Source organism: Ursus americanus, chromosome 7 (genome assembly GCF_024610735.1).
Source record: "Ursus americanus isolate L20-20 chromosome 7, mUrsAme1.1.p, whole genome shotgun sequence".
Lineage (NCBI taxonomy): Eukaryota > Metazoa > Chordata > Mammalia > Carnivora > Ursidae > Ursus > Ursus americanus.
This window is the reverse complement of record NC_142133.1, coordinates 10,385,003-10,408,529: the sequence shown is the minus strand read 5'-3', so window position 1 is coordinate 10,408,529 and position 23,527 is coordinate 10,385,003. Positions and strand designations below refer to the sequence as shown.

The following is a 23,527-nucleotide window of genomic DNA, read 5'->3' as shown; positions in this document are numbered from 1 at the left end:
GAAAAAAGCATTTCTAACTTCCCTTTATCTTTCTTGATAATGGAGTCCAGAAAACATGGAAGCAGGAATTTATTTTGCCAAGGAAAATTAGAATAAATATTTCTCAAAGAAGATTTTTAGATCCTTTAGAACATATAACAATATTATCAATTTTCTTAAAATATAAACAAAAATACAGACCTTTGAGATCTGGTCTATTTCGTATACCCACTGATACAAAGAAGCAGTCCATATCAACATGCATTATACAGCTCTGATGCCTGGGTGAGCTCAATACTGACATATTTCCTAGAAGGAAAAAGAGAACATTCAAACCCCAAACTACTTTTTAATATTTAAAAAAATCAGGTCTATTTAATTTTAGAAACTCTATTTTTAAGTGCCTATAAGTAGAATGAAGTCTCAAAAAAAAAAAAAAATACAGAATCTATTACAGACCATTTCTAACCACCTCAAGACACGTTCAATTTCAATTTCTTTGGCTCTAAAAGTAATCCAAAGACACACATTTAGTTTCCAAGCAGAATTTGAAATCAATTATGAAGATACCATGTTTTCCTAATCTATATCCTAATTAAGTCTTTATATCTAAATGCTTATCTTAAGGTTATTTCTGTGTGCCAAAGATTTTATTAAAATGTATAAAGGTGTTTTCATATATTTAGTTACATGGAGCTAAGTAACTTTAAATGATCAGGATTCCATGCAGTCTACAAACATTCAAAAAAAAAACCAGTAAAAATTGCTACTGTTATTGTTGGGTAGGTGTCAAGCACTGCTATAAGAGGTTAATGTGTATTTAAATTCTCACAACAATGTAAGTAATCTTATGCCCATTTTACAGATTAATATTATGTTAATAATTATATTATGCAGCCAGTAAGAAGAGGCTGAGCTGGTAATCAACCGCAGGCAGTGTGACTTGAGCCCTCAAGCCATTGTACTGTTGCCCTAGATATATTTAGAAAAGTCTATAAAACAAAAATCTACATATAAATCTGTATATATATAAATGTATATGAACTTTCCTCCTTAGACCATTAAACACTATCAAAAATCAGCTCTGAAGCATATATGCCACTTTCAAGAAGACAAAGCTGAGTATCCTCTCCTAAGGACTCTGCCTTCTAATTACCCTAAGCTACATATTTTGATTTATCAGGGCTATTTTAACCAATCCAGCCACAACAAGAGCTTTCCTCTTTATCAGTTTCATCCTTAGCCCTTTTCCCTGGTCCTTGTCCAAGTTACACAAGTCTTGGAAATAAGAACCCTGAGCTTATAAAAAGTTCTACTAATCTCATAAAGGAGTTTTCTGCTGATAAAGAATACCAGTACTGAAGGTAGGTCTTCATGACAGGTTTCCCAAAACTTACATTTTTACTCCCCAAAGGTTCAGACTACTCCATTTACCAAATTGTGACTGTGAAAGCATTTACCAAGTTCTCACTACATGCCAGGCACCGAGCCTTTGTTCGTGTTATCTTCCCTAAGCTCAGAAGCCCATGAGGTGAGCATCATGGACTGCCTACCGCTCCACCCTGAAGAGGAAACTGAGACCCAGAGAGGTGAACTAACTGGCCCATGGTCCTGCAGGGTCAGAGTAGCAGAGCCAGGATTCGGATTCAGGGTAAATTATTGAACTTCAAAGCCATGCACTTCCTTGCTACCCTCTATATTATCTCAAGAAATGATTTATAAATCTTAACAATCATAATTCTGCTGTATAGAAGTATTATAGAAACATAATGCAAACAACCCAAAATAACTGCTTTAAACATTCAAGTAGTACAGAATGCGTATACCATATACCTACTGAATGCTTTCATACAATATAGAAATTCAGCATTTTATTCCCATTCATGAAACTAATTTGTAATAGTTCTTTGAAGCTTTCAAAATTAAACGACCTTTACCATTTAAGGCCAAGGATGATGTATGGATAATCTAATAGCTATTACATTATTCTGAAATGTTTCCTAAGTAACAGAAAGCATTTAGGAATACATCAAACACAACAAAACATAACAGAAAAAAACCCACATGGAGAAGATCTAGCACTTTCTAGGACAGAACCATGAGCTTCCCTCTGTACCTCAGTTTCCACAGCTATTAAGTTGAAGGGTAGTATTAGATAATTTGAGATCTCTCTCCAAAAAACGAAACAAAACCATACATTCCGTAAAAAGCATCACAAACCTCAAAGCAGATACTAATCGATAATGACTGCACAGAAATATAGCGGGTAATTGTTGGTTTTGTTTGCTTTTGAAGACAAGAAAAGTATTAAAAAACAAAACACAATTAACCCATCTACTTTTATGTGAAAATACTTACTCTCACTACAAGTTTACCACTATAATTACAATAGCTATTATGTCAGTTATTTAATAATTTAAAAATCATTAAGATGTCAGCTTCTGGAATTAACAGTTACTCTTGCCAAGCCAATTTATTCTTACAGGAGTTTATGCACTGAATATAACACACATAATATTTTACACAGTTCAAAACTTCCCAACAACTGACAAGGTCTACATGAGGAAAGAATGCTCAGAATCTCAACTTTGTTACTGTTTAGATTATCTAAAAATATTGTTAGCCGCATTTAAATCTAAATTTATAAAAAAATACTTTAATAAATAAGAAAGCTTTCTATAATCCGCTATGCTTGCTGTAACAAGCATAGCATTTTTTTTTTCAGGTTTTAACTAAGTTTTATTTTGAAATAAAGAATCCCTGTACATGCTCCCCAGGTTCCCCAAATCTGAACATTTTTACCACGCTTGTTTTTTCTCTGTACTCTTCTATTATGAGAGCTTAGTATTGATCAGAATACCAATGACAGCTGAAGAACAAAATGGTCAAGCATGATTGTTTCTTAAGAAAACAATTTTAGTAAGTATCTACCTGTGTCAGTTACAACAAGTGCAGACCTGCCTGTTTTCATTTTTTTTAACTTTTCCCTTCCTGGAAAGATACCACTACTTTGTCTCTGTAGGGTATTGACAAATTCAGTCAATTCACACTTCCACATTGATATGTGATGCAGTCTTGAGCGGGAATAGAAGTCTGAAATAAAATTGCAATCTGAGGGTTTGGATGGCACTGAAGGTGCTGCCTTGCTAAGAGTAGGTACTGAAGAAGTGCTTTTTGTGCTTGAAGGCCCCTGAACAGCGGAGTGGTGAGCACCGTTTATTTTAGTGTTACTGTGCAAAGGTGACAAGGAGAAGGAGTTAGTTCTGTGTGGATTCCGCATGGCATCTGTGTTTCTAGTGCTTTGTGGCGACTGCTGCACAACGCAGTCTCTGAAGTCAGTGCTGCTCTTCTCAGCCTGCTCCTCCTCCTGGGCAAAGTCTGGAGAAAGCCTGCTGGCAACACTGTGGCCCAAGGGCACCAAGCAATCCTGCGTCTTTAAGGCACCATTAGAGCTAGGAGTGTGTCCATTAAAAATGGCAGCGCTGTCTCTGTGATGCGGAATTCCGTTTTGTTTCCTTCCTGGAAAGATCTGCTCCAGCTCGGTAAAACTAAAATTATTTGCATCTTCTTCATTCCAACTATTCACTCCATTGACTTTGACTTCATTTTCTGTCTCAACCTTCTTAATTATGTGATTTCTATAGCAGGAAAGAAGATTTAATTTCAATTAATGTGTGACTTTCAGGCTAAAACAATTTTTAATGTAAACATGGTCTTAGAGAGATATACGTCAGTATTTCTCTGAAAAAGTAAGCCATAAATTTTATATTCTTTGTCTCCCAACAAAAGATAATTCTCAGCTAAATCAAAGTAGCAAGGTAACTAGGAAAATTCTAGAACATAAACAGTCTTGTAGGGTTTTTTTTTTTTTTTCAAACTTGAAGCACTCCCAAAGAAGAAATACAATGGAATCTCAGATTGAAGAGAAATAAAAACTATTTTCAATTATTTGTCCCACTAAAAATTAAATGGAACCTGTAATCTCTAAATATCCAGTTTGAAGCATAGTGTCTGCCATTTACCAGGAAGTCAATAAATCATGGGACTCAATATAAAAAGCTCCCACAAAAATGGGTAAGAAACTTTATTTGAATGATTATTCCTAGTTTAAGTTTTATGTAATGTTCAACACGTTAAATCCAATACTGCTACAATCCTAGGGCCAGTTAGTTTCACTCAGGAAGACTGACGGACTATACGTACTAATCCATTAATGGGGCCACCTGTTACATGAGTAGATAAAAAGAACCAGGTTAATGTATATGGGTAATTCAGGAAAAAATATACCTAGAAAATGAGGACACTCACTTATTAACAGAGGAAATGGCATTTCACTTCTAAGAAAAGCATATTCATGGGGCACCTGAGTGGCTCAGTCGGTTGAGCACCTGCCTTCGGCTTAGGTCAGGATCCCAGCGCCCTGGGATGGAGCCCCATGTTGGACTCTGTTCATCGGGGAGCCTGCTTCTCCCTCTCCCTCTGTCTACCACTCTGCCTACTTGCGCTCCCTCTCTGCCAAATAAATAAATAAAATCTTAAAAAAAAAAGAAAAGCATATTCAGATGCCAGGGTGGTCCAAGGCAATCTGAACCAAGTTTCTTGATGACAAGATTATAAAGGAAGGACCCATGACAAATGTTCCGCTAAATGCACACTGTGACTCCTCTAGATGTTTGCCTGGTAATGCTCTATAATAAAGACAAAATTTATTTGCATTCATAAAAATTATCTAAGTAACAAATACAAAAACCTGAATTACAGAACAGTAATTCATTCCATTTAGAAACACCCACACCATTAATCCAATTATAGTTCAGGCTCCAGAGATTGCCTGATACATGGTACCCAGGCACAGGTGAGGTTACCACAGTATTACCAGGTTTAATCTAAAGTCCTTCATCCTAATACCAACATGATATATTAGTAATAACAGTCTGAATACACAGAGAAGTCACACATGAGTCAGATGCAAAACACTACCACCCATTTCTGGGTTGGCTCTGTCTGGCTGAACCATCTCATGGAATATGATAGCCAACTCTGATTTAGGTCCAATCCTCACGGATGATCACACCAGTGAAAGAGAAAAAGACGACCAACAGGAAATGATTAAAAGAGGAAGGAAAGAAAACCTAATTTGTTACATGTCTGGCCCTTGAGATAAAGAGAAAGCAAGGGAACAAGAAGTCACATAAAAGAATTTCAAAGGAATTTAAAAAATGTATTGAATATACCAAAAAATAAAGATCACAGACAGCAACAAAAGTGAAGTAAATCAGAAAAGCCTGACGTCTAGTTTTCTGTGTCACAAACAGTTGAGATTCTTTCCACATATACTAGCAACATATGCAACAGAAATGCATATATTGGCAATAAACACAAAGCTAATATACATGCTTTATGTACTGTAGTTTTTCAGCCTAGACAATGGATATTCATGAAGTAGCTGTAGTGGAAATATATCACTGGTAATATACATTAATTAGGCAAAAGTGTACATGTATTAAAAAGTACAATCTAATAGGGTAAATTCTTGCTAAATTGGCACAAAGAATTTCAAAAAAACCACATATTTTCTATTTTTATGAATTTGGGTAAGAAAAAGGGCTAAAGTTGTGCATTCAGAAAGATTTTCTGATATTATTTGTTATGCACATTGATGGTACTAAAAAAATCAAAAGTGTCAGGTAATGTGAAAACCACGTGAATATGCTTAGAATTGAACTCAAGCTAAAAAACAAATGACAACAACAAAAACTATGGAAGGTAGTGACATCGGATCCCCCCCAGGTTAATTAGACTCCCGGCCTTTAAAAAAAATACATCTAACTCCCAAAGCAAGCAATTTAGTAAATAAGGAGAAGGCAGGCAACACACCAATTAATCATGAAACCACTTTACCCAAGATCATTGCAATTAAAGCTTAATCAGTATATTTTTTAAAACCTGCCACATGGACTCAAGTCTAGAGTTACCTCTAACTGTAACATCGAGAGTCACCAACTAAATTTTTACTGATATAAAAATATTTATATATGTAAACCTGCTAGGAATTTGGAATTTTTCAAAAACTACCTAGAAATGTAAACATTTTCATTACGTATATAGCATACAACAAAAGTATACCTGGCACAGTTCGTTCCGTTTTTGAGAAAGCAACATTCTACAGCAAATTATTTATATGGAAATAATTACTTTCAGGAAAATCCATGGGAAATTTTACTTCTAATAATTTAAGATCCATTAGTTTAACATGGGAATCTAAAATTAGAAAAGCTTTCTAATTTACATTTTATGAAACTTTCACAATAAAAATAATTTTTAGGTAAGACACGCACACACGAATTTTAACATATTTAATATAGATGAAGGGCCAGGTTTTGTGTCTGTTTCTATCTTCAGCAAAGCAGGGCCTGTAACTACTGCTTTAGCAATGGTTTCCTCAATGGAGACAAACTTACACCCTGTTGTTGAGCTGCTTGGCTACACTGCTTGGACCTGGCACAGGTTCCTCAGCTTTGCACGCAGGATTAAAGTTGAGACCTTTCTGCATGTTGGACTGCTTGCTGTACAGCTGATAGGGAATGCAGGACAGCAGTCGTCCAGCTTTGATGCTGAAACAAAAAAGTAACACTAATTTAAGAGTCTAATACTTGGGGAAAATAAGCCTCATGAAAAATCAATGTCTGAATGATGGAGTTTTTCATCAGTGAGCCACCTGTTTTCCTAGTTTATTTCCTCTCCCTCTGTTTTAGTGGCTCTAATGCAATATAAAATCTTTCTTAAACACTTAAGAATAAGACATTCTACCCATGAAAAGACACACATCTGAGCTCTGAAAAGGTAACGGCCAACAACCTTACATGAGGGGGAAAAAATAACTGGAAAGTAGGACGACGAAACTGCATGCACAGTTTAAATATTTTAATCATCATGACTTTAATATTTACCACAATTCACCCTCAAACAATTCATACAGAAGCATTAAGACTTTCTCAAATCTCATTTCGCATATGAAGTATTTCCAGAATAACTAAAATGGATGAGGATTTCCAGTTTCTACACTATGATCTCAGGAGAGGAAAAAAACAGGTATGGAAACATGTATACAACTTCTTGCCCTTTCTCCTACAGCAGACAGAATGTTTACAGACACGGAGAGTAAACTATTCATTCTTAAGCACCTGAAAACCAAGAGTGTACTTTCTGATACAATATTACCAGAAGTCATTGGGCGTAGTCTGAAATGTGTCTCTTGGCTAGTTAGCCAAGTAAAAATAATTTTAGAAGAACTCCGTAGTACTGTGAGAGAAAAATGTAAATGACGCCAATTAAAAAAAAAAAAAAGCCAAATCTATACCAGAAACTAGCGTCATACACATTTTCTATGAAGAATAAATTGAGGCAAGATAAAAAACACAAGAGAAAAGAAAAAAATCGTGAGATGAAGGCACTCTAATATTAATAGTAAATTAATTAGAAACATTTTAGCCCACATGAAGTATCAGCTCTCCAGAGTATCATAAATACCTAACAAATGTGCTAACACATTATAGTTTGGGAGCTTAAAAAGGGCAGATCTGGCTGGGAAGCAGTCACCCCCACCAGGAGAACCCCATGAGCTGGCACGAACTACAACAATCACCATCTCTTGCTACCAGGAGACCCACGTGGGAACCTAATCATAGGAGGGGGGTCCCCTGCTACAAAAGACTCAACACAAAATGAAGAATAACAACAAAATCAGCCTTTAATAACTAGGACAGTGTTTTTATTTTTATTTTTTATTTATTTATTTTAGGACAGTGTTTTTAAACTGTGCTCCATGGCACTGTCATGCTTGATGAGGCAGTGGGGTGAATCACAGCACCTCTCATTAACTATTCTATCCTTCAAATGTCAACATTAAATTGTCTGAAGAAAAGGATGATGACAAAAATTTGAAAATCCCTAATTTACAATACACTATATAAAAGTGTAAGATCTGCCAGGCAAAGGTTTCAGTAAAATAATCTACCTAAAACTAATACACACAGGATTCTCCATTAAAGGACTCCCCTGCGTCTTAGAAGTGGTGGCCCTATAACCACGCCCACATTAATTCAGGTTTAATGGCACAAACACAGACATTAGGGAACTCTAATCAAAGCAACGTTATGCCCCCACACTTAGAAGTGGTAGCTGCTTTTTAAACTGCTCAAACTAAAAACAGGAAAACAATTAAAGAAAAGATGTCATGTGCCATCCATTAAATAACTAAAATAATGTTTAAAATTTTAAGTATAATAAAATCTCATAAAAACACTACCAAGAAGAGATGAACAAGACTGGGATTAGAGTATGAAAGAAAACAGTATTGTGACTGCCCAAAAGGATTCCATGCTAGGACATGTAGACATTGGGCATTTATTTTATATATTAACACAGATGCCCAGGTTGACCCATTTCCACATGGGCCAATTCATCTATAGTAAGCTTAATTAAATGGCAAAGAGCAGACCCAACTAGGAGCCAGAAAAATCTGGACTCTGCATCCTGCCATTCTTGGGTGAGTTAGCCTTCTTAGCTCTGCCTTTTCATATATAAAATGAAGCAAACCGGCCATATAATCAGTTATTTAAAAACAGATGATTAAGCCTGACTTCAAACTGAAATAAAATCTGTTCAAGTGAACTTTAAAACTTATAACTGCCATAAATTGCTTTTTCGATTGTATTCTCTCTCTAGCTGTATTCAGGGCAAGAAGGAAGAGCAGGTATTAAAAAAAAAGCTATAATGAAAACTACTATTTTCTAAGCAAATCAAGTTCTACCTAGCAAGTACCCTTTTCAGTGCACTTTCCTACTATCTATGGATCTCTCCCACCCCCTCCAAAGTCAGACTAATATCCTCAGATCCAAATTCTAGCCCTAGCATGATGACAGAATTGTCTGTACATGACACCACATAGCCCAACTCTGGAATGATGCTAACTTCTTACACTGAAAACTGCACAGCTCCTTTTTTAAGGGGAGACACAGCTAAACGCCATGTTCAACGATCCTATGTAAAGAAGGGACAGGTCATGAGAGAACAGCTAAAGGAATCAATAATATGTTCCACAGATGGGCTGTCAACTTAATCCCCCAAGGTTTAAAAAACCCTTAATCTATAAGATACATTTGGTTTTCTAGAAGCCAAATGCACTTTTTAAAAATGCACTTTTGACATTTTGGAATTAACTTTCTAATACTTGATAACATTTATAGAATAAAAATAACAAAGGAACTTCTTATATACTATGCTCCTAACAATGTGTCAGGCACTGTGCTAGACAGTTTGCACAAATTATTCCTAGTTCTCACCTAATCAGAGCATATCAATATTAAGCCTTCTTTTACAAATGAGATTTTAATATTTTCACTTTTAAATAAATCTATCAATTACTCATATATATTATATATCATTTCAAAACAAATCACTTAAGTTATGGCTCATCACCAAGGTTCAGATGACATATTTAAATTTAGGGAGTTAGTATGAATGGCCGCTGATTTACAACATCAATTCCAAACCAACAACAGAAGAACCATAATGTAACAACCAAAAAACAGATATTAATAATACTGCAAACTGCTCTTCCTCTCTGTCCCCTCTCCCAGTACACCAGGTCCACAATACCCTGATCTTTCTCCCCTTAGCATGCATTAAGTTTTAACATATGATATAATTTACTCATATACTAAGAATATTGTTTTATTATGTTTTCTTCAATAGAACATAAGCTCCAAGAGGTAGGGAACGATCTTTGTTTGCTTCATTGATATTTCCCAAGGATGTAGCCCATCAGAGATGTACAAACATTTGCTGAATGAACACCATGCTTAGCCAACCCCTTCCCATCACTGCTTCCTGCTGCTTACCTGAGTCATCCCAACTCCTGGTAGCTGAGGCTGCAAGAACACTAACATACTAGGTTACCTAAATTATCAATGTGAGGTTAAACAGTACAACAGTGTTGTTTAAGACGTTATTTTTCACCCTTAAGAGGCAACGTAAGTGAGATTAAGTGTTTATAATATAAATAAAAGTATTCCAATTTTTAAAACTTATTAATTAAAAATTAAACTTACCTTTCCACAATCCATTCCGGCCGAATTACTTTTTCCCCCTTTAATTCTTTAATTTTGGCATTTGGAAGATTTGTGGCAATAATGTGTGTTGTTTTAGATCTGGAATAATACACATGGTATTGCCCTCCATGCAACATCATTAGCTTTCTCAATTCCTCAGCGGAAGGATCTGTAAAATTAATATTAAAATATGTTAAGACTTTTATATATAAGTAAAGCCCTACCTGAATAACCCCTTAAAAAGCCCAACTTAAAGAACGTATCACTGATCCACTTCCTCCTGGGCTGTGTTGCCAATAAACAAAATCGGGAGGTAAGTTACAAAGTGATAAGGCTATTTTGCTTTAGCATATCCTATTTCCTGCTGGAGACAGTCCACCAACAAAGCAGCACCTACTGCTAAGAGATGCCCAGAGCAGACAGGGACCTCACGTAATGAATCAAATACTACTAACAAAGCAGATGTTTTAAAACTTCTGACCACATTTAGCTACGTGACCTTGATACTGGTATCTTATGTTTTAAAAAACTGACAATCACAAAATCATTTACAGATCAATTTACAGACTCCAATTAATCCTACACATCCTTCAGAAAAATACAATAGTAGATAGGTAAACTGCTCATACTTACTATGAGCAGACTTTACTCCTATGAAGCTTAATATTTTTATTTTTAATTAAGAAAATATAAGAAAAGTTAAAATAAAATTACTCAGTTTCTTAATATGAACTTGCACCAAAGACAAAAAATAAAGTTCACCAATATAAAAAAAAAAAAAAATCGCAAAAAAAAGGAAACATTTTTCAACTGTGTTTCAAATTATTTTTTCCCTGCTGCCCACCCAACCCTCAAATTATTTTTTCTTAATAAAAGTACAGGAAAATATCTTTAAAAAGAATCAGTGTGGTTTATGCTTTCCCATAAAAAGTCTGACTCACTGAAATTATGACCAGTATTACTGGCATCACATTAAAATAATTATTTTCAATAGCTTGTTTCTTCTACCTATTATCCTAATGAAAGCTCTAAATTACACCTTCCTCAAAACAGCTGTACCCCAGGGTGGGGGGTACATCACAGGAGGCTTATATATCTACTTTGTTATCCAAGCAACAGATTTTTCTTAAGCCCAAGCAATACAGGTCCAAGAATTTAAATAAACACTTTCATTATAATAACCATATAATTAGGACAGTTTAGTCTTCAGAAGAGAAAAAACACTAACAAAGCACATTTAGATATAACAGGTTTGGTCAATTCTTGGTAAGTTCTTATGGTGTAGAATTCATTTGATGTTACTGATTGCACATACTGGCACTGCTTAATAGAAATATAATGTGAGCCACAAACGCAAGTCACATATATAATTAAGAATTTTCTAGGAAGCTCACTAAACATGGTAAAAAGTAAAATTAATTTTAATAGTATTTTTAACCTCACAGATCCAAAACATTATCACTTCAACATCTTCAACATATAATCAACATTAAAAAACTGGATATTTCACATGATTTTTTTATACTAAGTCTCCTGCATTTACATTTGTCAATTTAGACTAGCACATTTCAAGCACCTAACAAATGTGGCCAGGGTTTACCAAATTGGACAGTGTACGAAAAAGAGAAATGAAAACAACTTCTAAATAAAATTAATTCGAAATTCATAATGGAAGAGTTTCAGAGGTTAGGGATCACAAAAACTAGAGCATCACAATGATTTAATAGAAAACGGTGGAAATTAAACAGCTAGCCAGTCAGAAATCTCTAGTTTACTTATTTTCTTTTACTAAAGATTACAAAATGTGGCTGACATAATAGTATAAAGTACCAAATTAAGGGCTAAATACAACATAATAATACGGACAGATGCTAAATCCAACAAAAAGCAAGGAAATGCAAAAAAGTATTTACAAGTTAATCTACAACTTTCCTAAACCAATTCTAATTGTATTCAATGATTTAAATAGAAAACAGGCTGACAGAACGCATTACCTTTGTCTACACATACTTGTAAAAACACTGTCCCCTCTACTACTTGCTCCCTGAAATCGAATTACTGCAGAAATCTAGAACTGGAAAAGCTGGACAGTTTACTGTCCTACAGGAGGAAATCAGGGAGACTCCCCTGAAGTTCAATCTTGCAAACTCTTGCATATTCTTGAGTGTGAAGTGAACCAGGAAAGCCAATCTAGTTAAAGAGTAATATCACATGAACTCTGGTGTCAGACCAACCTGGGTTTAAAGCCAGGGTTTAACATCCTTTGGCCGCATAACTTTGACTCCTTTAAGCTTTCTCCTCATTACAAGTAAGTCTGGCACATAGAAGGTACTCAATTAAAAACCATTATTACTATAAACTATAATGACAGAACTCCTTTCAAGTAATGTAAGACCTGAGGCTCCGGCCCTAGATCTACAAAAAATGGTAGAATACAACACATCCGCTGACACGCGGAAGCCCTAACTTTTCAAACACAGAACTGCCAATAATGTACTAAGGACAGCAGCCAGGACCCACTCCACCAGCCCGAACAGCCTGGCATGCACGGTGGCTGGTGGCTGCCCTCATTTTCCTAGCTTTTTGTTATTTTTAAAATAGGATTTCTCTCTGGCTCTGTTCCGTCAGCAATAGACATACTCCCACATTACAAGTTCAAAAGAATATAAACAACAGCTCTGAAGATTTGCACAAAAAGTTCATTTTTTGTTGTTGTTGTTAACACTCTCCTCCTTAAATTCAGCAGATGTGGGCTAATTAGGGAAAAATGTTTGGGGGACAGTATCCAACCCCATGAAATCTCTAGGACACTAAGCTTTGTGTAACTCCAACCCCACAGTCTATTACACCAGGGAATTTTCTTCATACTACTGATAATAATTTGAAATTACCCTATTTGTTTACTTGTTTGCTGTCACATTTCCCCCTTGAGCACGTGCACCTTGAGGGCAGGAACCCTGTCTGTCTTATTCACTTCCATATGTTTGGTACAAAGCAGGTGTTCAGTACACATTTACTGAATTAACTGGCATCTCCCATGCATCAATGTTTCCTGCCTGGAGTTTTCACCCCTCTAGCAAAAATGGACTGTAAGTAGTATTACCACTTCAATTCTCAAAATATTTATTCAGTAACTCAACAAATTAGGCCATACAGCACAGGGTCCAGAGCGAGATCTAGTGGGTACAAATCCTAGCTCAACCCCTTGCTAAGTTGTGTGGACCTCAAGCAAGTTACTTAACTTCGCAGGGCCTCACTTCTCTCACGTGTAAACCGGGAATAATAGTGCCTCAGAGGTCTGCGGTGGGATTAAGAGCTAAAAATTATAAATTGCTAAGAAAAGTGCCATGCACATAGTAAGAAGTATGTGTCAGCTATTGCCAGCATTATTATTACCATCTCTTATCCCAAAAAAGCAGAAAGGAAAAAACTTCATGGCTGAGGCTGTTCTCTATCTATAAATCATTAAATTTTTCCAATTTATTATCCCATCTATAAATCTTTCTCTTGTTGCGCACCCTCCAGTACATTTTCCTTCAAGAAAAGTCCTTGATATACTAGCAAGGATAAGAAAACAAAATGAAAAATCAAACAAAACAAAAAATATTCAGAGAAATTTTATCCCCCAAATCTTTATAACTGATGTTACCCTCTAGAGAATGTCAGAACTAAAAAAGCTTTTAGAGATCTAATAACCATTTCATTTTCCATATTGGTATAAACAAGCTTAATTAAGTTAAACCAACTAGACCAATTCAAATAGTAGATAAAATTATCCCTCAATCCTCATTATATATCCTCACTGAACATATTATTTTTAAAATACATTAGAATATAAAAAAGTTAACTTAATCACCAACAAAAATCATCACCATAGATTACCAATGACATCTTGGTAAAGATCCTTTAAAGAAGAGTGTCTCTGAGGTTTAGCAGCTCCCAAAAATGACTTTACCAAAAGGAAAAAAAAAAAAAAATCAGTTCTAACAAAAGATTTTTTTAAAGGCACATTGTGCCAACTGAATGATTTCCCCTGAAGACAGACTAAATTTTTCAACAAGCAAATTATTATTCAACAATGCACTTAAGGTTTCTTATAAATAGCATCAACTTTAGGCAGATTAATTTGTAGAAAAACAAAACATCAATCAGAGAGACTAAGGTAACTTTCTGAAGTCACACACAGCTGGTGGGACAGCCACCACGGTCCAGGTTTCCGTCTCCCAACACTCATCATACTTGATCAACCTTAACACGCTGCTACCCTGGATAGAAAGGCCTGGTTTCCAGCTGCAGTGTGACACTGAAAAGTTGTAACATCTCAGGCAACTGACGCATCCCACTTCGCCTCAGCTTCCTCTTTACAAAATGAGAAGCTAAACTAGATGACACTTAAGATTCCTTACAAAGCTATTGTATAATTCTATGTACTAAAACCATTATCTCCAGCAAACAAAACTTGAAGACTATTTCACAAGTTCGTGAGAGAAAGCAAACCAGGTCACTCAATTTTACGGATAAAGCAACTAAAGCAGAAAAATGTAAACGAGTTAAAAAGATACATATATATGTTAGCAAGACATTGGAAAAGGTAGGTCACTAACTCACATATCTTGATTACCAAAAGAAACCACAATGTCTTGTACATATTAACAGGTATAAAATTCAGTAAGGCTAAGGTCAAGTAACAGTACTTAAAAGCAAATATTGTCTCTACTGTGGCCAACATAAAATATATGGTATAAGGGAAACACAGTGAACTGGAGATCAAAAGTCCTGAGTTCAATCTGGCTCTGCCAAAATTCACAAGTTTCTACTATCTTCATCATTTACTGTGACACAGGTCAAATGGGATGCCTGGAGCGAATGACTCCTAAGGTTCCTTTCAGACCTAAACTATTATGAAAATCTATTTGGCTTCCAGATAAATTTCCTATCACAGCCTCATATTCAATTACCAGTAGCTTCCATCACATTAAATACCATCACAGAAAGAAAGAAAAAAAAAGTATTTTAAAACCAACTCTACAACCCATCAAAAAGTCAGTAACAGTGCTTTGATGACCTGGTTAAAATAAACCATCTTTTATGTGTATTTGACCAGATTCCCTGCTCAACTGAGTTTATCCTCCCTCTGTAACCAAAGTTCTATACCTGATCCTATCATATGCTAACAATATTTATGAGTAGAAGGCAAAGACTAAAGGGGTCTTCACTTCTATTAATCTCTCAACAAGCAATATTGTCCGTCTTCATTGACATATATGTCGGTTATTATATGTGTATCCATGTGTGTAGAATCATACATCCCAAAACGCCTACATCAACTCCCAAACTGTCCATTAAAATACAGGCACAGAAGATCCAAGACATTTGAAAAAAAGTGTAACTAGTCTATTCTTTTCATTTGCGGCTTCCGTACTGAGGCAACATGGTGGTTTGAAATATGACACAGGAGCAATGTGCTCAGAAAATGTCCTCTATGATAAAACAATCTGACAGTCACTTTTACTAGCAATAATCCTAAATATCTGACACAGAAATTTAAGATTAGATGCCAGTTTCCCTAAGCCATCATATTTAACAAAATATACTTTTTAAGAGATACATAATACTTGGCATATCCTGTTAAAAAGTAAGTGCTCTCAACACATGTTTACTGAACAAAATAACAAGGATAAGTTTTTATACATGATAATAAACCCTGAAAATATCATTTTTTCTCCTTTCCCATGGTCACTAGACACGTGCCCATTCTAGTAGCACCAATATATATATGTCAATTTTATTTAAAAACATCCACCTCGGAGCGCCTGGGTGGCTCAGTCAGTTAAACGTCTGCTTTCGGCTCAGGTCATGATCTCAGGGACCTGGGATCGAACCCCGCATCAGGCTCCCTGCTCAGCTCGGAGCCTATTTCTCCCTCCCTCTCTGCTTGCAGCTCCCCCTGCTTGTGCTTGCTTGCTCTGTCAAATAAATAAATCTTTAAAAAACCAAACCAAAACAAAAACATCTACCTCTTTGCAGAGCAAACTAAAACTGTCATTAGCTGTTTTATAACCATAGCAGGTAAAAAACTGAGGAAAGAAAATCAACACGAATTTAGGGCCTATTAAAGTCAGGTCCTTGACATACATTATCTCACTCCTCACCACCTGTGACTCCAACACTGGAATTAAACAGTATAGTCTTGGCATCACAAGTCCTGTGTGACATTATTAACTTCATTTCAATACTATTCTTACTGGAAAACATGCATTTTTTGGGGGGATTATTTGCATAACCATTTCCTAACGAAAGCACTGCCACGTGATTTTAGTGCCCAGGTTTTGTTACAAAGGGGCTGGTGCTGTTGTCACGGACTGCTTTAAATGTCATAGACTAATGTGGTATGTACATTCAATGATATATTCAGCCTTAAAAAAGCAAGTTCTAATACATGCTACAACCTGAACCTTGAACCATTTATTACGCTAAATAAAATAAACTAGTGACCAAAAAACCCCCAAATATTGTATGATTCTACTTCTTTGAGGTATCTCAAATAGTCAAATTCACAGCAACAGAAAGTAGAATCATGGCTGCCAGGGAAGGTGGGATGGGGGAGAGGAAATGGAGTTATTTAATGGGTACAGAGTTTACAAGATAAAGCAGCTCTGGGGATTGGTCGTACAACAAGGTGGCTATATGTCACACTACTAAACTATACAATTCAAAAATAGTTAAAGTGGTAAACTTTATGTTATGTGTAATATGCCATAATCAAAAATTTTTTTTAAAAAGCAGATCACATTTGACAGCGATGCTAAACACAAAAAAATATGCAATGTACCAATTAGTACCACATCTATCGTAAACAGGAATTTAGTTTTAGCAAAACAATATCATTCACATACTAACACTAACTTGCATTTTATTATCTCTGTAATTTTATTTGCATTTAATTTTCAGTTCTGCAACATTATTATTACTACTACCACTTTAGAGATGCTTGTGAAAATTAAATATATGAAAATCTTACAGTTTTAAGAGATGGGATTAGCTAATAAGTGACAAAGACCTAGAATTAAATTAAAATCCAAGCCTTGATTTCTGCTCCCATGCTCCTTCTCCAACTTACTGTCTCTCAATAAGAATATCTACATTCTACACTTCAGAAAAAAGTTTCAGAAAAAGATCAATGAAGATAAAGGGAGCCATTTGCAAAATAAAAATTTCTATATTAATACAAAAGTCAGCATACACTCAATCAACTTTCCCAAACTTTTTTTTTTTTTTTAAGATTTATTTATTTATATGCCAGGGGGCGGGGGAGGGCAGAGGAAGAGAGAGAATCCGCAAGCAGACTCCAGGCTGAATGCAGAGCCTGATGTGGGGCTTGAACCCAAGACCCTGAGGTCATGACCTTGAGCTGAAACCAAGAGTCAGACACTCAAATGACTGAGCCATAAGGCACCTCCAACTTTTCCAAACTTTTTAAAGCTTTGCCATTCTAACTGGAGAAGTGGTATTTGCTACATGAAAACTTACTAGAAATATTTCAACCAAAGTAAAACTATGAAGGTTTCCTATTAACAACCTTTTAAGCCAAAATTATTAGCTCCTTCAACATCCCGAACAAGGGTCTTTTATAAAGAAGACCAATTTCAAATAAAAGGCCTGTAAAATAGTAACATTTTCAAGTTTTAATAAATCTAAAATCAGGTTCTAAAACTTACAGCTTAAACATATACTCCTTTCTTTTTCTATGTGCATTTACGTATCCTTTCTTGACAAAACACAAGTTCCACCAAAGAGCAACTGATCAACGAGAAAATTCTTCACCTAAACCGTGCTTCTCAGGAATAGGATTGTACAAGTTAAGAATTTTACAAATATCTTGGAAAGAAAGCTTTGCAAACGTATAACAATGTATCTCCTAAGGACAATGGTGGTAACTCAGCAAACAGCACCAAAAGCCTAGTGACTGTAGAGACAGTGTCTACCTACAGGGAGGTCAGCGTGCACTACGGGACTTGTTCTCAGCCCTGGACTGCACTGTATTTCAATTCAGGACTTGATTAAGAAAACAGGGGGTTACGCTTCTGGGTGGCAGAAAGTAGACGGTTAACTTAAACAAGAGACAAAGTAATCTGGGCCAAAAAATACCTTAATGAGAACAATGGAGACAGTGAAAACTGAAGCTCCACATTTGATTTTAAAACAACTGCACCATTTAGTATGTAGGAGAACTGGTACAAAGGCGACACAGGACAAAGACGTCTCAAATGTTTAAGCTAAATAAAGCTCTTTGCCTTTTTTTAATTAGCTCTACCTCCTTTCCCTCAAAATAACGAACTCAAACAATGCAGACATACAGAGGGCAGACCACGAGTGGGGATGGTTCTGCTCCATGTCACTGAGGTCACACTACATGCCTAGAATACTTGATTCTCTTTATGACTCAATATATGCTAGACCCTGACCAACTTCATTAGAGAAGTACAGTAAAAATCAACCAGGAGGAATCCTCTAAAGACCAAAATCAAGTCAGACTGGCTAATAAGCATTAAGTGATGTTTCAGTCATGCATAAAACACCAAAGGAAACAAATTAAGAACCTGCTTTGCTTTAATGAAGAAGAAAGATGGAGACATTTAAACTAGTGATTCTCAATTTTTTAAATAGCAGAACCCTATTTCAAATGAACCCTTACCAAAAAATCCCCCAAATACCAAAAAATAAAAGTAATATATATAAGACTTTATTCTGAAAGTTCAATTTGTAACATGTACTTATTACCATTTTGCCTCTCGGCATAGTAGTGAGAAAATCCTCATTCACACACATTAGAACTATTAACATTTTCAACTATTTAAAAGAAGTTATATTCCAAGGTCTACGTAGAAACTACTTAACCTAACAACAAAAGGTAAAAGACATTTCTACTAAATAACGTATTTGAGTTTTTGCATCATCTGTTTTTAGTGTACTTAAAAATACATTTAATTTTGAGACTATAAAATCTTTCGGGTATTTTGGAACTTAAGTTAATAACCAATTCAAAAACAACCAGCAAGGGGTGCCTGGGTGGCTCAGTCTTAGTTAAGCGTCTGCCTTCGGCTCAGGGGCTCCTCTGCTGGGAGCCTGCTTCTTCCTCTCCCACTCCCCCTGCTTGTCTCTCTCTCACTGGCTGTCTCTCTCACTGGCTGTCTCTGTGTCAAATAAATAAATAAATAAAATCTTTAAAAAACAAAAACACAAGCAAACAAAAAAATACCAGCAGCTTTTATCTGGCATCCAACATCACTTATGGTGTTACCTGTAACTTATGGAGCCAGGAACCTTGTTTAATCATGAGTGTATCCTCAGTACCCATGTTTTCAAGCATCTCACTTAGAATTTAGTAAGGATTCCACAAATGCTTTTTTTTTTTTTAAAGATTTTATTTATTCATTCGACAGAGAGAGAGAGATAGCCAGCGAGAGAGGGAGCACAAGCAGGGGGAGTGGGAGAGGAAGAAGCAGGCTCCCAGCAGAGGAGCCTGATGTGGGGCTTGATCCCATAACGCAGGGATCACGCCCTGAGCCGGAGGCAGACGCTTAACGACTGAGCCACCCAGGCGCCCCTCCACAAATGCTTTTTAAACAAAAGATATTCTATCTCTGTGGGAACAGAGAGCCGACCAACATTTGATTGAGTTGAACCCAGAAACTAAGTAGGATTCTGACATTCCAAGAAGCTGAGGAAAGATGATGAGAAAAGCTTTAATTAAGGAAATGGAGAAGGGTGTGGCCACAGGGTTGAAAGCACACTTCAAAGAACTAGGAAGAATCTAGTCTGAGAGCTGTGGAGTGAGTTAACATGAAGATCAATCACACTGAGAGGACGTGACAGGGCTTGAATTCATGCTCTGGAGAGAAAGAACTAGGACCACTGGATGGAAGCTACAGGGACGCACATTTTGGCTCACTAAAACCATCAGACCTGCTTGAAAATGAACTCGCTTGCCTCCTAGGACAGTATACCATCACACCAGAGTCACTGCAAGAGACTTGAGTGGCAGCCTGTCAGTAACTCAGCAACACTGAAGAAGGAATTCTCACATAGACAAGGATTAATACGAAGATTTAAATTTCCTTCTAACCCCAAGATTCTGAGTCTGTGATCTAAAACGAGGTTAGCAAACTAAGGCCCCTGGGCCAAATCTGGCCCACCTATTTTTTAAATAAGGTTTTACTGGAACATAGCCGTTCTCATTCACTTATATATTGTCTAGGGCTGCTCTGGGGCTACAAGAGCAGAGCTGAGGAGTTCCAAAAGAGAGTACATGGCCCACAAAGCTCTGGCCCGTTACAGAAAAAGTTTGCCAACCCCTGATCTAAAATATAGCCAAAGCGGGGTCCCTGGGGGGCTCAGCTGGTTAAACAGCCAACTCTTGATTTCAGCTCAGGTCACGATCTCAGGGTGGTGAGATCAAGCCCTGCATTGGGCTCTGTGTTCAGCAGGGAGTCTGCTTGAGATTCCCTCCCCCTCCTCTTCCCCTCCCCCTGCTTGTGTGGGCACGCTCACTCTGTCTCTCAAATTTAATAAATAAATCTTTTAAAAAATTAAAATAAAATAAAATAAAATACAGCCAAAGACTACTACTTTTGGAAACGTAAAACAAAATATAGTATTTGTTCTAAATATTTCTCCTATCCACTATTTCAGATGCTGCTCAGAGAGGAGAGGGACGATTATGCTGCAGTAACATATGACCTCAAAATCAGTGACTTACAACAAAGGTTTATTTTTCACTCATGAAACACGTCCATCCTGTGCTCCATGTCACCTTTACTCTGAGATCCAGACTGATGGAACAACCTCTACCTAGAATACTGTCAGTCATTGTGGCAAAAGAAAAAGGGTATATAATGAAGTGCAAACTGATTTTTAAAGCTTTATCCCCAACCTGACAGATACCACTTCTACTCACATTCCGTGAACTTCAACAAGTAGGGAAGTAAAATCCTCCTCCAGGGGGAGGGGAAGCAGATTTCAGTGAACAAAAATACAATCCACCATGTAGTATATTTGGAAATATTTACACAAGTAATTTGCTTTCCTTATTTCTACAAACTATCTTATCAGTAGCATATTTCTATAACAATATTCAGTCTAAAAGCAAAAAAAGCAAAGCCACTATAGTAATTTCATGTTTCCCAAGATAAACAATATTAAAGCTCAGAATTATTTTAAAATTATTCTCTATTCTACCAAAAACATGCCTAGGATAAAAAAATCTAGAAAATATGGGGCGCCTGGGTGGCTCAGTCACTAAGCATCTGCCTTCAGCTCAGGGCATGATCCCGGCGTCCTGGGATCGAGCCCCGCATCAGGCTCCTCCGCTGGGAGGCTGCTTCTTCCTCTCCCACTCCCCCTGCTTGTGTTCCCTCTCTCGCTGGCTGTCTCTCTGTCAAATAAATAAATAAAAATCTTAAAAAAAAAAAATCTAGAAAATATACCACTCACAGTTCTAAGCCCAAAAAATGTTACTGCTGTGATATATTTGCTTCTAGCATTTTTTTCCTGTGCTTTTCTTAACAGCTCGATCATCCCCTACTTATCATTTTATATCCCACCCTTTTTTACCAAAAATTCTTCTATATTATTATAAATTATCCATAGTTAGCTTTTTAATTGTTTTAAGTCACTTTATAGATGGTATAATTTATAACAGAATTTCTATTCTCAGACAGTGCTTTGCTTTCATATAAAATAACGTGATTAAGATGATCTTTTCTATAAAGCTATACTAGGAGGCCAATCAGACTTATCAGCTTAGAGTGGACTCTTTTTTTTTTAAGATTTTATTTATTTTTTTGAAGAGACAGAGACAGCCAGCAAGAGAGGGAACACAAGCAGGGGGAGTGGGAGAGGAAGAGGCAGGCTCATAGCGGAGGAGCCTGATGTGGGGCTCGATCCCAGAACGCCGGGATCACGCCCTGAGCCGAAGGTAGACGCTTAACCGCTGTGCCACCCAGGCGCCCCAGCTTAGAGTGGACTCTTAGAAGAATTACTAAGCCAAAGGTTATAAGCATATTAAAGGCCACTTACATGTTTCATAACACCATTCTCCAAAGCAAGTCTACCAATTCACTCTTACTCCGGCAATGAACGGAGCGGTTATTTTCACCCATCTTTACCTATATTGGGTTTATTCATGTAATAATTTTTTAAAATTAAATAAACTTTGCAAAAATATATTGTTTCATTATACATTTATCTAACAGTGAAGTTGAACATATTTCCATACTTGTGACCCAGGTCTACTTACTGAAATAAACTGTTTCTGATATCTGCCTTTAATCTACTGGGATGTTAGTGTTTTATTTCCTATCATTTTGATGTATAAGCTTTTTTCCAGTCATCCAATTTGTTGCAACAAATTATACTGAATAATCCTACCCTCTCCCCCACTGATCTGTGGATCTTTATATCCCAGAATATTTAAAATAATGCTGAAGGGCTAGGCTGTTCTGTTTTATAAATATAATGCATGTTACTTATAATAAATACATATTTATGTACACAGACGATATCTAATTTACATAACATATAATTTCTTCTCTCTTTTCTTTTTTTTTTTTAACTAGGCTCCACACCCAGTGTGGAGCCCAATGCAGGGCCTGAACTCATGACCCTGAGATTATGACCTGAGCTGAAATCAAGAGTCAGATACTTAACTGACTGAGCCACCCAGGTGCCCCCACAGAATTTATTTCTGAGTAACTCTAAACGACTTATCTGCCTAATCTTCAACCAGTTACACAAAGTTTTAAATGCTTACAGCCTTCTATAATAGGTTTTGAGATGTCAGAGCCACTTCTCATTGTTCTTTTTCATCATTGTCTTAAGGTAGACTATTGCAGGGGAAATAAAATGCAAGTCAGATAATATACTGTAGCAGGGTGGCTAATAGTTAATGGTATTAACAAGAATAAAAGCATTGGGTTTGAAGAAGCATTGCTACTGCAATAAAAGGATTTCTGGCATTCTAAAAATTCAAACTATTTAGCAAGCAAACTTCTTATGTAAAATAATAATGGGCGTTCTTGATAACAATGAAGGCACTCTAGGATCCTAAAGTATCTTCTCAAAGTTTAAAATTATATTCCACAATACTCCTACTATTAATTTTCAAGAACATTCTGTAAGAATGTTCTGAATTCAACTAGAGTTCAGAACTAAAACCAACCCTACTAAGGGACAATTACACACAGTAAAAGCAAAGGCATGTATCACAGGACCCCAATTTAGGCCTAAACCTCTGCAAATGAAATCCCATCACAGCAAATGCCATTACAGAACACGAAAAGAGCCACATGAAGACCACTTTCATGTTTCTAGGCACAATTTATAAGGTCATCTGGTTAAAACAAATTCTATTAACAAAATTTTAAAATCTTGTACAG

General features: G+C 36.3%; 1 protein-coding gene across 6 annotated transcripts in view; it reads right to left on the bottom strand.

Moving 5' to 3' along the window:
- REV1 (REV1 DNA directed polymerase) overlaps nt 1–23,527 on the bottom strand; it is a 92,293-nt gene that overhangs the window by 33,915 nt on the left and 34,851 nt on the right. For 5 of the 6 annotated variants that reach the window (XM_045771649.2, XM_045771648.2, XM_045771650.2 and 2 more), the window contains 4 exons: nt 10,092–10,260; nt 6,441–6,593; nt 2,911–3,617; nt 181–288 (listed from right to left, as the gene is read on the bottom strand). In XM_045771649.2, coding sequence (XP_045627605.2) covers nt 181–288; nt 2,911–3,617; nt 6,441–6,593; nt 10,092–10,260 — 1,137 coding nt within the window. Of the gene's footprint in view, nt 1–180; nt 289–2,910; nt 3,618–6,440; nt 6,594–10,091; nt 10,261–12,085; nt 19,200–23,527 lie in introns of those variants that run through there. The other variant, XM_045771651.2, reaches the window with a different exon arrangement.